General features: G+C 44.9%; 1 protein-coding gene across 1 annotated transcript in view; it reads right to left on the bottom strand.

The window, feature by feature from the left end:
* The window catches only part of FNTA (farnesyltransferase, CAAX box, alpha), a 36,446-nt gene that overhangs the window by 9,089 nt on the left and 9,506 nt on the right, over positions 1–17,851 (bottom strand). Inside the window, exons 3-8 of the mRNA XM_056569011.1 lie at positions 15,405–15,519; positions 11,052–11,156; positions 6,707–6,833; positions 6,371–6,519; positions 4,545–4,607; positions 3,422–3,593 (exon numbers count right to left, since the gene is read on the bottom strand). Of these exons, the coding sequence (XP_056424986.1) occupies positions 3,422–3,593; positions 4,545–4,607; positions 6,371–6,519; positions 6,707–6,833; positions 11,052–11,156; positions 15,405–15,519 (731 nt within the window). The remainder of the gene's footprint in view (positions 1–3,421; positions 3,594–4,544; positions 4,608–6,370; positions 6,520–6,706; positions 6,834–11,051; positions 11,157–15,404; positions 15,520–17,851) is intronic.

Below are 17,851 nucleotides of genomic sequence, written 5' to 3'. Positions count from 1 at the left end.
TAGATTCTTTGTTGGGATTGAAGAGGAAACCTCTACCTTTAGTAGGGATTTTAACCCCTTAAGGACCAAGGACGTACTGGTACGTCCTTGGTCCTGCTCCCCTGATATAACACGGGGTTACACGGTAACCCCGCATCATATCATGGCAGGCCCGGCGTCATAGTGAAGCCGGGACCCACCGCTAATAGCGCGCAGTGCCGATCGCGGCGCCGCGCGCTATTAACCCTTTAGCCGCGCTTAGAGCTGAGCCGCGAGGCTAAAACCGAAAGTGAAAGCTGCCGGTTAACTCAGTGGGCTGTTCGGGATAGCCGTGGCAAAATCGCGGCATCCCGAACAGCTTACAGTACAGCGGGAGGGCCCCTACCTGCCTCCTCGCTGTCCGATCGCTGAATGACTGCTCAGTGCCTGAGATCCAGGCCTGAGCAGTCATGCGGCAGAATCGTTGATCACTGGTTTCTTATGGGAAACCAGTGATCAATAATGAAGATCAGTGTGTGCAGTGTTCTAGGTCCCTATGGGACCTATAACACTGCAAAAAAAAAGTGGAAAAAAAAAAGTGAATGAATATCATTTAACCCCTCCCCTATTAAAAGTTTGAATCACCCCCCTTTTCCCATAAAAAAAAAAAACAGTGTAAATAAAAATAAACATATGTGGTATCACCGCGTGCGGAAATGTCCGAATTATAAAAATATATCATTAATTAAACCGCTCGGTGAATGGCGTACGCGGAAAAAAATTCCAAAGTCCAAAATAGTGCATTTTTGGTCACTTTTTATATCAATAAGTCCTATCAATGCAAAAATGGTACCGTTAGAAACTTCAGATCACGGCGCAAAAAATTAGCCCTCATACCGCCCCATACACGGAAAAATAAAAAAAGTTATAGGGGTCAGAAGATGACAATTTTAAATGTATTAATTTTCCTGCATGTAGTTATGATTTTTTCCAGAAGTACGACAAAATCAAACCTATATAAGTAGGGTATCATTTTAATCGTATGGACCTACAGAATAAAGATAAGGTGTCATTTTTACCGAAAAATGTACTACGTTGAAACGGAAGCCCCCAAAATTTAAAAAACTGTTGTTTTTTTCAATTTTGTCGCACAATGATTTTTTTTTCCATTTCACCGTAGATTTTTGGGCAAAATAACTGACGTCATTACAAAGTAGAATTGGTGGCGCAAAAAATAAGCCATCATATGGATTTTTAGGTGCAAAATTGAAAGAGTTATGATTTTTTAAAGGCAAGGAGCAAAAAACGAAAATGCAAAAACGGAAAAAACCCCGGTCCTTAAGGGGTTAAATTTCCTATTCCCCTGAAACTTCTGATTAGGCTTTCTGAATTGTTATTTTGCTAGGAAAGGAATCGGGGGCACGACCCTGAGTGGGAAATCCTTTCTTCCGGTCAGAAGCCTTCTCTAGTACTTTGTCTAAGGTGGGACCAAAAAGGCGATCTCCAATGCAAGGGATGGAACATAGTTTGCCTTTTAAACCCCACATCACCCTTCCACTGCCTAAGTCATGTGGCTCTCCTAGAAGAATAAGATAAAGCGGCTGCTCTGGCACCCAATCTTACAGAATTTACCAAGGAGTCTGCCAAAAAATCTACTGCCTTGGAAATTATGGGTAAGGATTCTAAGATCTCTTCTCTAAGGGTCTGGTTAACAAGATGGGATTGTAATTGTGAAACCCAGACTGTTAGGGAGCAAGCAACACATGTAGCAGCTACATTGTTTGTGATAGAAGTTGTGGCCGCCTCCCAGGTTTTTTAGTCAAAGAACTCGGCTTTTTTGTCCATTGGATCACGGAGTTCCAACATCCTCAAAAGGCAAGGCGGATTTCTAGCCACCGGGGCATCAATTAACGGGGCTCTATCCCATGACTTAGTGACTGACTCCTCAAAGGGGTACTTCCTTTTAAGAAGTTTAGGAAAAAAGATTTATTTTCAGGATTTTCCCATTCCTTTTCAATTATTTGCTTGATACTTTCATGCAAATTAAATGTACGTGACTTCTTGAGGCCTAAGCCTTCATAAAGGGCATCTTCAGCCATGAATGTCTCTCTGCCCTTAAGATTAGCCGTTAGGCGGATTGCTTTAGGGAGCTGATCAGTATCATCTGGAGAAAAGAGCAATTTGGATTTAAACTCTTCTTGCTTTTCATCAGAGGAGGAATATAGAGTAAGATTTTACTCTTGAACACTAGGGGGACTGGAAATAGCAGGGGTGTCCACAGAGGAGGCTGAAGCACCCATATTCCCGACAAATCCTAGTCCTTTAAAGGGATGAATCTATCTCCTCCCGGATCATTACTCTCAGGTGCTAGCAATTGCAGAGGACTCCTGGGCCACGATAACTTCAATACAGGCCGCACATATAGACTTTTTATAGGTAGGATCTAACGGCTTCCTACATTCTGCACATTCCTTATTATTGGATTTAGAAGACTTCTTGCTAACCTACAAAACAAAACAATAGCCTGACTTAGCTAGCAGAATATGGAATGAAATTGAAATGATCTCACCCAGAAGTAGATCCACACCTCCGTAACCGAGCTGGAACTACTCTTCTTGGAGCGTCCACCTCCCTCTGTCGAATGCCCCGACATGTTGGAGGATGTTTTTCAGCAAAAAATACTGCAGGGCAACCAGGAATTATCTGCTCAGCTGCTGCGGGCTTGTATTATTGCAGGCTGTTGGTACTGCTGGTTGCTGGGCTGCTGCAGGCTTGCTGCTGGATAACCACTGTGGACATTGCTGTGGGCTGGCTGCTGTACCCGGGCTCCAGACGCTGTAAGACGCCGACAGGGGATCCAAAATGGAGAATTCCCGCGCCCCTTTTAAATGGAGCCAGAAGTGACTCTACGCTGCTGGGCTGACGTCACATCCGTCGGCGTTCTGTGCAGGCGACGTGCCAGCTCCAGAGATGACGGAAACCACGCTATTCCACAGCCCCCACCTCCTTAACGCCACTGACCCGGGGAAACTGACAGAGATGCAGGGCTATCGGGACCCCACCGGATCCCCCGCAGGACCCACAGGCAGATTTACAGCTGCTCCCCAGAGGAGACTTCTGCCGAACAGGGAGCCTCACTACCGGAGGACCTGCAGCCCCTTGGAGAGGTATGGAGACAGCTCCCAGGACTCCTACCAGGAAACATGAACTGAGCCGTGAAGAGGCATGTCCCTTTTTATGTTCCCAGGTTTCCTGTACTGCGGTGAGAGGTCCTATCCAGGGGTGCTGTCATGAGCGATCAGGTAAATGGAGCAAGACGATTATATATATATATATATATATATATATATATATATATATATATATATATATATATATATATATATATATATATATATGTCAGTTAGTATCTGAATTCCCAATTTGACCCAAAAAAAAAAATATCTAAATAAGTAGTACAAACCTCTAGTGCTCGTTTCAAGATGTCCTCAATATTGTCACATTTCTTTTCTAACATGTCATCATATAAATCTATAAGAAATGCCAAAAGATAGGGGGAGTTGTGTGTTTGCTGCAAAGTCTGGATTTGATCCAACAGGTTTGGATAATCTGACATGCCTCGGTCTTGTAATATTCTAATTAAAAACAAAACAATAGTGATTACATGTAAGGCTTCAATAATAATTATGGATTCAAATAAAAAACTAGTCTCTCTAGTGCCATCTACACTTCGCTACTCCACAAGTTAAAGCAATATTGTCACCTTAAAAAAAATGTATACATTTTTTATTTTTTTTTAAATATCCTTGACATGTCACAGAAACATTTAGTGTACGGCTGTGCATTTTACTCCCTGGCTCACAATTTGATCCAGCTTGTTGGAGGAGACTAGCTCCATAGAACTGGAGTCAGTCTCCTGCAACAAGTAAAATCAAACGACAAGCCAGAGAACGAAGCGCACAGCTGCATGCTTTTCCCGGCTATATCTACCGATTGGTGGGGGTCTCAGCACAGAAACTCTGCCTGATCAAAACTTTAGTGTGGCATGTCAAGAGTATTTTTTAAGTGACAGTAATACTTTAATGTAGCACTCATAAGAGCCTTGAGATATAACTACGGATATTAGCCAGATGGGTGCCTATTTTGGCTGAAATACAGTCCTATTTAATGCTTAGGCATCGACAACTGAGGAAAATTGTCCCCTGAATAAATGGAGCATAACAAGCATGCGTGGCCAGCGCTCAATAAATTTTTTTCAGGGAGTGCATGCATGCTGTGCTCCATTGATTCGGGGGCAAAATTTCCTCCGTTCTTGGAATCTGTGGGGGTCACAGCAGTCAGATCTTCCACGATTAGCTTACATTACACATTTTATAACATTAAGCAATATTACAGATTTTACAAACATTATCTGGGAAAAAAAACATTATTTCAATGAATGCTCCAAGCTTTAATTGTAGTAGTGTAGCCCATGGAGGTGGATTAGTAAGACTGCAAGAGGCGACTATAAGAGCAATAATAAATGCTTCTAAATAAAGTATTCATCATGCCACATATAACATTTCCAAGAACAGTATGGGTCTTACCCTCGCAAATAGTTCCAAGCACTCTCATTATGAGGAGCAACCTTGACCATGGCTAAAGCATACCTGTTAGAACAGGAGTAGACCAATGGTTAAAAATACATTAAAACAAATATTCTTCTGACAGACTATGAGCTATAAATTGATTCTGAACAGATTTTAAATGTTCTAAATCTATATAAATCTATTAGGGCCCATGCACACTAGAGAATATCTGACCGCAGAATTCTGGGCTGACAAACCTTAAAAGGGGTGCTTCGGTGAAGTTAAGAAAAATAGAAATGCCCCAAAGCAACCATAATACCTGTTCTGTGTCCCCTGTAGTTACCCATGTGGTTTCGGAAGCTCTTTTGGCCCCTATTGTCTCCTTAATATTCTTTATCCATGCTTGCAGCTCAGACTACAACTCCCACCAGTCTGTGCAGCTCTGTGTCATGACTGCCAGCCAATGGCTTTCACTATCTGCGTGCATGCTGTGTTGTTGTAAACAGTCAGCCTCACACACTACATGTCTTTTCTTTTAAACTATCCCCCCCCCCTTCCCCAAGCAATACATCATGCTGTGTTCTGAATGGCAGCAGTGATTAGATCTACAGTAGGCAAAGAGCAGCATTGTGCTGAGTTGTGACTGAAAATCTTTCTAAGCTGCTTTCAACGGCAAGCTCCTCACACTTGGAAGGGGAGCTGTGGCTGTGAAGCCAGAAATCATGTGATATTTGTCTTTGTGTAAACCCCTCACTGAGACCTAGCCTTCCCCCTCCTGCAAGACAAGCAGGATCTGAATATGATGTATTTCTCTCACTCCCAGCATGTAAGTGACAGCTGAAAGAGGGGAACTGCTGTATATAGCTAATGCATGATATTTAGACAAATAGGTTGGTGAGAGGGAAAGGATGGGCTATGGGTTTAGTTCCCCGGAGTATTCCTCTAAGCAACATGTGGCGCCTGAATCAGTTTGCAGTCAGACCGCTCGGACATGCAGTATCTAGATTGGCTGCAATGCATTCCTGAGCAAGTTCATTCTTGCTGCGGAGGCCAGAATTTACATTTTTGTGGCAAAAATTTTGCAGTGTGCATAACAGGTTGTTAGGATATATTTTGATCAATAAGTACAAGGCCACCTATTCAGAGTGGGTCCCTAACTTGACACTGGCGTAGCGCCAGCCACTGCCTCCACGATACCAAGCATACAGGGGGAATGACCCAGTGGCCAGGTAGCCCGACTGCCGCCCGTCCAAGCCCCCGGCCACACACCCCCACAGACAAACCATCACAGTAACAATGGCCGCCACAGATCACCACCACCAGTGCAAAAACCTACCATGTGCTCCCTGCCAGAGGGCTGGGAGAATGTTAGGAGGAAACCCTTATGCAGTCTCCTGCTAATTAAAAACACCTGGGCCGAATAGGTGGAGAGGAGGGCTGGCTATGAAAGAGGGGAGAGACTATAATTGTAAAACATAAACAGAGAAACATAGCCGCACATCCACCATTTGTATTTTGATCTACCAGCTTCTCAGCATAACAACCTGTTCGTTTTTGATCTAAAGGGTTAATGCCGGGCATTGGCCCAATCGCCGATGTCCGGCATTAACCCTGAGTCCTGGCTGCTGACCACGTACAAGCTCATGAGCGTGCTTCAAACAGCGGTAACGGGACCAGGGCTTACCGGTACGTCCTGTTTCCTTAACTACATACCCCTGCATCCTTAACTGGTTAAGGGAACACTTTGGATAACAGATATTTATAAGATACGAGCTATGATTACAGTTCTGTAAATATATTTAGAGGTTTAAGCCTAAACATAACATTCTATGTATATCACTTACTGGACTTCTCTTTCTAGGATCTGAGGATTGCTGTACCCAGATGTATTAGAAATAATAAAGTATCTTTGGTTCCATGCAGAGTTGTTTCGGAGATCTCTTGCTAACAACAGGTCAACATACTGCAATTCACCATCCCATAAATTGAATTCCTATTAAAGACAATTAGATAAAGAGTAAAATAAATCCTTTTTTGATGGCATAAAATGAAGATTCATTACTAAAATTGAATTATGTCTAGTGGGGAGATTACAAGGGTTATAAGACATCATTATGTGGGCCTCAAAGAGTAAAGTCAATATATGATATGCTATGCTCCAGTTATGATTGGTACAATACCTGAATGACCCACTGCCTGTGCTGCCAGGCATGATAGTTTTTTGAGTCCTGGTTTAAGATATCTGCAACAAAATCAAGTTCTTCTGATGGATCTTTCAGCAACTCGACCAGAACTCTTCTGTGATGCCTAAAGGTTGAAAAAATAACTGCTTCAAACTTATACCCATTAGTCACGGCCAACACAAACACAAATTTATTGTCGTAATTCTTCATCACAAAGCTCTTTAGTTAGGGGGGGGGGGTCACATGGTGCAGTTTTTTTTTTTATTCTTTGATTTTGATGGTGACATAACACACACTCTAAAAAAATGCAATGACAGTGCGGCTTTAACAGGTGAAACATTTTGAACTGTTTCACATGTTAAAACTGTGTTTATAGATAACTGCTCTTGAAGATCTTTGTGATTCACGATAAAAAAGGGTTTTGCATTGCCTTTTGTCCCCCTAATCTTCAAAATAGAGCCCTGCGTGAGACTGTTTTCTTAATCTGGCTCCCGCTGGATTTCTGATTATTTCATCCTGCAGCGCATGCTTCACTCCCGACCACTCCTGCAACATGTGTGTCTAATCCCGCCCCCTCCCGCAACATGTGAGCCATTTCATCACTTCCCCAGTTCATCAGGATCAGCCCCCTAAGCCCATCACGTCACATCAGATCCCCCTTACCCGGGCTGTGAAGCTTTTCTCCTTCCTTTGCATGCAGCTGTGACACTGAGTGTTGGGAGGAAGGGCTAGGATGTGATTATGATGATCTCTTCCTCCCAGCGCTCTGTCTTACACAACACAGCTGGAAAGGAGTATCAACACAGTCCAGGTACAAATGGGTCTGCTGGCATAGCCAGTGGGCACCTCTGAATGCCAGTGCAGCTTAAGGCTGCTTAACATGTAAAAAAATTGCACTGCGTGAACTAAGCTTACTAGATGTATTTTATTATCACACAGAGCACCAATATATGCACCAATATGCTTGGGGATTCCCAGCTATGTCACTGCCGTAGAAAGACCGGTGACACCTCACAAGTCACCAATACTTCTGCTAACTCTACAGTAACTATGATGAACAGCAGTGCCCCAGGCTGCACACTGATTAAGCAATGTAACAATTGCAATGGATGATTTCCCTCATGAAGACCAAAGGGTAATTCACATTTCAAATAGTTTTCACCTGTCCACACAGGATAGGGGATAACACATTGATCGATGGGTGTCCGACCATTACACCAAACATAGAAGATCTTTATTATGAAAGACCAAGGAACACTCCCTTAGAGAAAGCTGTCATAGTAAACTCCTTAACTCAGTTCAAGAGGAGCCTGAATGTATTTCTGGTGTGTAAATATTACAGGTTATAGTTAATAGACTAAAAAGAAAAGGATTTATTTGCCAGATCTGAAGTTCAGAAGGAATTTTTTCTTAAAGTTAGGAACATTAGCCTTACAGGGGTACTCTGGTGGATTTTTTTTTTTTTTTTAATGAACTGGTGCCAGAAAGTTAAACAGATTTGTAAATTGCTTCTATTAAAAAAATCTTAATCCTTTCAGTACTTTTTAGCAGCTGTTTGCTACAGAGGAAAATCTTTATTTTTTGAATTTCTTTTTTGTGTTGTCCACAGTGCTCTCTGCTGATACCTGATGCCCGTATCAGGAACTGTCCAGACCAAGGAAAATGTTTTCAGAAGTCGGGGGTAGTCTTACACGCTGGGTGTCTTCTTATAGGGCGGGTGCTGCAGTCGGCTGGGACGGCCGGGATATGGATAGAGATAGAGCGGGGCACCCGGGGTATGGATAGAGAGAGAGTGGCGCTGTGCCCAGAAAAACACACATCTTTCAACCGTCCGGCCCGCCCTTGTATGTATCCTATTACCGTACCTCTTTCTCTGCCTCTCAGATCTCGCTCCTGAGGACTGCAGTGAAGCGGTGCGCATGTGCGAGATCTGAGGTGGCACAGGCGTGAATGTGCAAGATCTGAGAGGTGGCGCAGGTGCGCATGTGCAAAATCTGACCGGCGGCACTGGTGTTCATTTGCGAGATCAGAGAGGTGGAGAAGGAGGTACGTTAATGGGATACAAGGGTGGCGCATGTGCGAGATCTGAGAGGCAGAAAAGGAGGTACGGCAATAGGATACAAGGGCGGGCCAGATGGGTAAAAGAGGCATGTACCGCTTTGATAGTCTTGGAGACAGGGAGGACTGGGCAGACAGGGAGAGCTGACCAATCCAAGCAGGCTTTGTATACAACAACCAGCCAATCACTGGTAAGGTACCGTACATCGCAGTAGAGATGTAGTCTTCTACGGCGAGTATATCCCAAACTCTATATTTTAACTGTAAAAAGGTGCAGGTCGTCTTATACGCCCAGTTGTCTCATACCCAGGAAAAAAACAGTATTTGTCTTACAAACTGTGGGGTAATAATGAACTATTCTGGTACACCAGTTTTTTCGTGTACCGTATATGCCGGCGTATAAGACGACTGGGCGTATAAGACGACCCCCAACTTTTACAGTTAAAATATAGTTTGTGATATACTTGCCGTATAAGACTACCCCTCCTACCGCTATGTACAGTACCTTATAGTTCCCCCACATTAGGTAGGCAGCATGTTCCCCCACATTAGGTCGGCAGTTCCCCCACATTAGGTCGGCAGCTCCCCCCCCCCACAATAGCAGGCAGCTCCCCCCCCACAATAGCAGGCAGCTCCCTCCCCCACAATAGCAGGCAGCTCCCTCCCCCACAATAGCAGGCAGCTCCCTCCCCCACAATAGCAGGCAGCTCCCTCCCCCACAATAGTAGGCAGCTCCCTCCCCCACAATAGTAGGCAGCTCCCTCCCCCACAATAGTAGGCAGCTCCCTCCCCCACAATAGTAGGCAGCTCCCTCCCCCACAATAGTAGGCAGCTCCCTCCCCCACAATAGTAGGCAGCTCCCTCCCCCACAATAGTAGGCAGCTCCCTCCCCCACAATAGTAGGCAGCTCCCTCCCCCACAATAGTAGGCAGCTCCCTCCCCCACAATAGTAGGCAGCTCCCTCCCCCACAATAGTAGGCAGCTCCCTCCCCCACAATAGTAGGCAGCTCCCTCCCCCACAATAGCAGGCAGCTCCCCCCCCCCACAATAGCAGGCAGCTCCCCCCCCCACAATAGTAGGCAGCTCCCTCCCCCACAATAGTAGGCAGCTCCCTCCCCCACAATAGTAGGCAGCTCCCTCCCCCACAATAGTAGGCAGCTCCCTCCCCCACAATAGTAGGCAGCTCCCTCCCCCACAATAGTAGGCAGCTCCCTCCCCCACAATAGTAGGCAGCTCCCTCCCCCACAATAGTAGGCAGCTCCCTCCCCCACAGACATACAACTTCCAGCCATATAGAGTGTATGGCTGGAGGCTGTATGTCTGTGTACTGGAGCGGAGGAGGACGAGCGCAGCCGGGGCCTGGTGAGTGACCGGCGGCGCGTCATCTACAGTGTTCCGGTCAGCGCTTCTCCGGCCCGGGGTCACAATCTACTGCTATGGCCTATGGAACACTGTAGAGGACGCGCCGCCGGTCACTCACCAGGCCCTGGCCGCGCTCGTCCTCCTCCGGTCCTCCTGCGCCTCTATGGTTATACGCACGGGACGTCACTGACGTCACGTGCGTACAACCATAGAGAGGTGGAGAAGGACCGGAGGAGGACGCGCGGCGGGCGGGGAATGGTAAGTGACCTGCGGACATCTTTATGTCCCGAAAAGATTTTTCGGGACACAGGGATGTCCGGCATAGGAATGCTTATGATTATCGTGCCGGCTCCTGTGTGCGGCTGCAGGCGGGGGCCGGCCAGAGCATGTAAAAACTAATTCATGTATACTAAAAACCAGGGTGCCTCCAGCTGTTGTGAAACTACAACTACCAGCATGCCCGGACAGCCTTTGCCGGTCCAGGCATGCTGGGAGTTGTAGTTTCACAACAGCTGGAGGCACCCTGGTTTTTAAGTATACAGTTATTAGTTTGTACATGCTCTGGCCGGCCCCCGCCTGCAGCCGCACACAAGAGCCGGCACGATAATCATAAGCATTCCTATGCCGGACCCCTATACCCGGCGTATAAGACGACCCCCGACTTTTCAGAAGAAAATTCGGGTTTAAAAGTCGTCTTATACGCCGGGATATACGGTACACATTTTTTTTTTGTAAACCAGAATTATTCTTTCATTTTTAAAAGGGCTTCTGAAAAATTTAAGAAGCAATCTCATTGGTTGCTGTGGGTAACTGGTCAACTCTTCCTCTACAAAGGTTTTGCTAAATCTCCCCCTATGATCTTAACATCACAGAACAAAAACAAACATTCACTGTAACAAGAAATTTCGCAATATACTCTTACCAGACTTGATAATTTTTTGGCTGGTCCTCAATTATTGCTGTTATATAGTTCATTTCCTCTTGTAGGTCTTTCTTCAGTGATTGTAAAAGTATTCTTCTGTAATGCCTAAGATACAAAGCAATGAAACTGTTATAACACAATATTGGGGCAAGAGAAAATTGCCACTCATCTGAATATAAAACTAATCTAAAAAGTATTTGCAAAATGTATTAATAACTTTTTAACCCCTTCCCGCAGAATGACTTATATAAAAGTCGTGATGCGCGAACTACCAGCACATCATGACGTTTATATAAGTCATTCAGTTAACCCGGCGATGCTCGCACAGGTCAACTGGCAGAAGTCCCACTATTACCAGCGGGGGACAACTTCTGCAAGCCCCCCCAGGACCATCTGTGGATGGTCCTGAACAGTGATCCCTGACTGGGGGGTTAAAGTTCAGATCCCCCCGCTCTACCCACCTGAAGGGCATGCTGGGAGTTGTAGTTTTGCAACTCCTGGAGGAAAACAGCTGGGAGACCACTAAGTAGTGGTGTCCAAACTGTGGCCCTCCAGATGTTGCAAAACTACAACTCCCAGCATGCACGGACAGTCAAAGGGCATGCTGGGAGTTGTAGTTTTGCAACAGCTCGAGATTTGCCCCGCACCCCCCCCATGTGAATGTACAGGGTACATTCACACGGGCGGGTTTACAGCTAGTTTCACGGTGCAAGTTTGAGATGCAGCAAATTTTCCGCTGCAGCTCAAACTCCCAGCAGGAAACTCACTGTGAACGCTACACTAACAAAATAGAGAGTAAAACACTCCATATACACATACCCCTACACAGTCTCCCTCCCTCCCTCCCTCCCTCCCCCCCCCCCCCCCCCCAATAAAAATAAAAATCATCAGGTACGGCACGGTTTCCAAAACAGAGCATCCAGGTGTTGCAAAACAACAACTCCCAGTATTGCCGGACAGCCATTGACTGTCCAGGCATGCTAGGAGTTTTAAAACAGCTGGAGGCACCCTGTTTGTGAATCACTGGTGTAGAATACCCCTATGTCCATCCTTATGCAAATCCCTAATTTAGGCCTCAAATACACATGGCGCTCTCCCCCTTCGTAGCCCTGTTGTATTTCAAGGCAACAGTTTAGTGCCACATATGGGGTATTTCTGTACTCTGAGGAAATTGTCTAACAAATTTTGGGGTCTTTTTCATTTTTTAACCCCTTATGAAAAGGTAAAGTTAGGGTCTACTCCAGCATGTTATTGTAAAAATGTTTTTATTTTTTACAGTAACTTGCTGGTGTTGCCCCATACTTTTTATTTTCACAAAAGGTAAAAGGGAAAAAAAGACCGCCAAAAAAAACCACATGTGACCCCATTTTGGAACCTACAACCCTTAAGGAATGTAACAAGGGGTATAGTGAGCAATAACTACCCACGGGTGTTTGAAGAATTTCCGTTGAAAATGAAAAATTTGTATTTTTTCACTAAAATGCTGGCGTTATCCCACATTTTTCATTTTCACAAGGGGTAATAGGTAAAAAGCCCCCCAAAATTTGTAACCCCATTTCTTCTGAGTATATAAATACCCCACATGTGGATGTAAAGTGCTCTGCGGGCAAACTACAGGGCTCAGAAGAGAAGGAGCGCCATTTGGCTTTTGGAAGAATTTGGCTGGAATTGAAGGCCATGTGCGTTTACAAAGCCCCCATGGTGCCAGAACGGTGGAACCCCCCCACGTGACCCCATTTTGGAACTACACCCATCACAGAATTTAATAAGGGGTGCAGTGAGCATTTACGGCCCACAGATTTTTGGAACAGTGGTCCAGGCTAATGAAAAATTTAATTTTTCATTTGCACAGCCCACTGTTCCAAAAGTCTGACAAACACCAGTGGGGTGTAAATGCTCACTGCACCCCTTATTAAATTCTGTGAGGGGTGTAGTTTCCAAAATGGGGTCACATGTGGGGGGTCCACTGTTCTGGCAACATGGGGGCTTTGTAAACGCACATGGCCCTTCCATTCAAAATTCTCTCTCCAAAAGCTCCTTTTCTTCTGAGCATTGTAGTTTGCCCGCAGAGCACTTTACATCCACACATGGGGTATTTCCATACTCAGAAGAAACGGGGTTACATATTTTGGGGGGCATTTTCTCCTATTATAAAAATAGTTAATTTTTTTCTTTAATTTACACATCTGACTTTAACGAAAAGTCGTCAAACACCTGTGGGGTGTTTAGGCCCACTGTACCCCTTGTTACGTTTCTTGAGGGGTGTAGTTTCCAAAATAGTATGCCATGTTGGTATTTTTTTGCTGTTATGGCACCACAGGAGCTTCCTAAATGCGACATGCCCCCCAAAAACTATTTCCTCAAAATTTGCTTTCAAAAAGCCAAATGTGGCTCCTTCTCTTCTGAGCATTGTAGTGCGCCAGCAGAACACTTGACGTCTGAATATGGGGTATTTCCATACTCAGAAGAAATGGGGTTACAAATGTTGGGGGGCATTTCTCCTATTACCTCCTGTAAAAAAAATCGTAAATTTTTTAGGGGAAAACTGCATTTTAGTGGGAAAAAAAAAAAAAAAAAGGTTTCTTCATTTACACATCCGAATTTAACGAAAAGTTGTCAAACACCTGTGGGGTGTTAAGGCTAACTGTACCCCTTCTTACGTGCCTTAAGGGGTGTAGATTCCAAAATAGTATGCCATGTGTTTTTTTTTTTTTTGCTGTTATGGAACCATAGGGGCTTCCTAAATGCGACATACCCCCCTAAAACCATTTCAGCAAAATTCACTCTCCAAAATCCCATTGTTGCTCCTTCACTTCTGAGCCCTCTAGTGCACCCACAGAGCACTTTACATTCACATATGAGGTATTTCCTTACTCGAGAGAAATTGGGTTACACATTTTGGGGGCATTTTCTCCTTCTACCCCCTGCAAAAATTCAAAAACTGGGAGAGATTTTGAATTTTCTCCTTCACTTTGCTGCCATTCCTGTGAAACACCTAAAGGGCTAAACATTCTGAATATCATTTTGTATACTTTGATGGGTGCAGTTTTTATAATGGTGTCATTTATGGGGTATTTCTAATATGAAGACCCCTCAAATCCACTTCAAAACTGAACTGGTCCCTGAAAAATTCAGATTTTGAAAATGTTGTGAAAAATTGGAAAATTGCTGCTGAACTTTGAAGCCCTCTGGTGTCTTCCAAAAGTAAAAAAAATGTAAACTTTATGATGCAAACATAAAGTAGACATATTGTATATGTGAATCAGTACATCATTTATTTGGCATGTCTATTTTCCTCAAAAGCAGAGTGCTTCAAATTCAGAAAAATGCAAAATTTTCAAATTTTTCATGAAAATTTTGAATTTTTCACCAAGAAATTATGCAACTATCAACTAAAATTTACCACTACGATAAAGTAGAATATGTCACAAAAAAAACAATCTCGGAATCAACTTCATAAGTAAAAGCATCCCAGAGTTATTAATGCTTAAAGTGACAATTTTCACATGTTCAAAAAATGCTCTGGTCTTTAAGGCCAAAATGACCTCGGTCCTTAAGGGGCTAATAAATAAGGTTTGGTCAAACAGATTCCCTCGAGAAGTGACAAAATGATTTGAATGTGGTCCCCTTTTTGGCAATCTTAAGAGAAACTGTGTGGTGCAAACCCAACACTTACCATTACCCTATCCACAGAGAAAAGCATGTGGGTGGCAGTACCATGCTGTGGGGATGGTTTTATTGCATGGAGAACTGGTCACAATTAAAAGGACAGATTGATGGCAGCAAGTACAAGGCAATTCTGGAGGGAAACCTGTTTCAGTCTGCTGGAGATTTAAGACTGGGGGGAATGTTCACTTTCCAATAAGACAATGAGGGAAGATTTCTCAAAACCTGTGAAGAGGAAAGTGTAGTGCAACCTGCTTGCTTCTTTTATGTTTCAGAGGCCTTGAAAAAATATATATATTTTTTTTTTTTTTTTTTTTTTTTACAAGCAATCTGAAGCAACTGCTCCTCCTTTCCTCTGCACAGGTTTGTATAGATCTCCTGCAATGACCCTAAATGTAATGGAGTGGTTTAAGGGGAATATCTCAATGTTTTGGAATGGCATTATCTTGGAACCATACCCCCTCCATGCATCTCTATGGGAGAGCCAGAGATACATAAACACTGTCTCTCCGACTCTCCCATATAGATGTATGGAGGGGGAGTGTCGACCAGCATTCCATGCACCTGGAGATCTGACCGCTGGGACCCCCCCCCCCCAATCAGACACTTATCCCCTGTCCCGTTAAGTACCAGAGTTCCCCTTTCAGCCTATGGGTGCTGACTGGCTAAAAACTTCACCTTACTCACCAAACTGTGTAGTTTGCAGCATTCAATTCAATGGCATCACCTGTCAGTTTAAAAGCTCTTTCACTTCTCTCATCTCGATGTAGAACAGCACGAAAGTAGTCATATACATCGCGGACTGTAATGGTAAGAGGTATAGTTACTATGCCTGTACTGAAATACTGGAGAACAAAATTATATATAAAATGCAAGTACAAAAACGTGAAAATATTAATTCAGAAAGTCCAGTGCCAAAAGTCCAATAAGTGTGGGTGAGTTAGCACTCCCCTGCGCTCTCTCCCGTCCGATAGGGCTCCCCTGCGCTCTCTCCCGTCCGATAGGGCTCCCCTGCGCTCTCTCCCGTCCGATAGGGCTCCCCTGCGCTCTCTCCCGTCCGATAGGGCTCCCCTGCGCTCTCTCCCGTCCGATAGGGCTCCCCTGCGCTCTCTCCCGTCCGATAGGGCTCCCCTGCGCTCTCTCCCGTCCGATAGGGCTCCCCTGCGCTCTCTCCCGTCCGATAGGGCTCCCCTGCGCTCTCTCCCGTCCGATAGGGCTCCCCTGCGCTCTCTCCCGTCCGATAGGGCTCCCCTGCGCTCTCTCCCGTCCGATAGGGCTCCCCTGCGCTCTCTCCCGTCCGATAGGGCTCCCCTGCGCTCTCTCCCGTCCGATAGCGCTCCTCTACGCTCTCTCCTGTCCGATAGCGCTCATCTGCGCTCTCTCCTGTCCGATAGGGCTCCTCTACGCTCTCTCCTGTCCGATAGCGCTCATCTGCGCTCTCTCCTGTCCGATAGGGCTACTCTGCGCTCTCTCCTGTCCGATAGGGCTCCTCTGCGCTCTCTCCTGTCCGATAGGGCTCCTCTGCGCTCTCTCTTTTATTATCAGACAGAGGAGAGCTAGGCCACCCTCACTTACTGGACATTGTCCATTCCTGTGCTTCAGCTTGGACAAAGCCATGATTTCTATAAAAAGGAAATAACATTTTCCTATGAAGTATATTAGAAAGGTTAATGTTTTGCCAAAATGTACAACATATAAAGTTTTTGTATCTGATACTCCATGTAAGGACATGACTCATTTTGGCCTTAAGGACAAAGCCCATTTTGGCCTTAAAAGGACAACTGCAGCGGCATTACACTTATCCCCTATCCACAGGATAGGGAATAAGTGTTTGATCACGGGGGGTCCGACAGCTGGGGCCCCCCGATCTCCCTAACGGTGCGCCGCCATAAGCGCTCATGGTGAGCGCTAAGGCGCGTAGCGTCGACCTAGAGGTCGACAGTGACACCCCGTCTCCTCCCCGTCCCCATACAGTTCTATGGGGGATGCGGGGAGGCACGAACGCTGCCTCCCCGCCTCTCCCATAGAGATGTATGGAGGACGTGTGCCGGCTGCAACGTCATGCTGCGGCTGGCACGCCCCCTGCACGGGACAGCCGGGGCCCATTACAGGAGATCACAGGGGGCCCCAGCGTTCGGACCCCCCGCGATCAAACACTTATCCCCTATCCTCAAGATAGGGGTTAAGTGTTTGTAATGCTGCAGATGTCCTTTAAGGACCAGGCGATTTTTCATTTTTGCACTTACGTTTTTTCCTCCTCCCCTTCTAAGAATTATAACACTTTCAATTTTTCACCTACAGACCCATATGAGGGCTTGTTTCTTGCATCACCAATTGTCCTTTGTAATGACATCACTTATTTAATAACAAAATCTGCAGCTAAATAAAAAATAAAAAAATTGGGTGAAAATAAATTTTTAAAAAAACACACGCCATCTTGTAAATTTTGAGGGCCTCTTTCTACACAGTGCACTTTTTGGTAAAAATGACACCTTATCTTTATTCTGTAGGTCCATACTAGAGATGAGCGAACTTCCAGTAATTCGATTCGTCACAAACCAATCGGCTCGGCAGTTGATGACTTTTCCTGCATTTATTAGTTCAGCTTTCAGGTGCTCCGGTGGGCTGGAAAAGGTGGATACATTCCTAGGAGACTCTTTCCTAGGACTGTATCCACCTTTTCCAGCCCACCGGAGCACCTGAAGGCTGAACTAATTTACGCAGGATAAGTCATCAACTGCCGAGCCGAGAAGTTCGTGACGGATCGAATTTACTGGAAGTTCGCTCATCTCTAGTCCATACGATTACAAAGATACCCAATTTATGTAGGTTATATTTTATTTTACTATATCAAAATAAATAAACTACATGCACCAAATTTAGTATGTTAAAATCTCCTTCTGACCCTATAAAACTTATTTTTCTGCATACGGGGGATGTATGAGGGCTCATTTTTTTGTGCCGCGGTCTGTAGTTTTTTCGATACCATTTGAGTTTTCATGGGACTTTTTCACTGTTCTGTATATTTTTTTTATGGTATATGAAGTGACCAAAAGTGCACAATTTGGCGCTTTTTTTTTACAAGTATGCCATCAACCATGTGGTTTAACTAACCTTATATTTTATTAGTTCTG

The sequence above is a fragment of the Hyla sarda genome, chromosome 1 (assembly GCF_029499605.1).
Source record: "Hyla sarda isolate aHylSar1 chromosome 1, aHylSar1.hap1, whole genome shotgun sequence".
NCBI classification, from domain to species: Eukaryota; Metazoa; Chordata; class Amphibia; order Anura; family Hylidae; genus Hyla; species Hyla sarda.
This window is presented reverse-complemented; position numbering and strand designations above follow the sequence as displayed.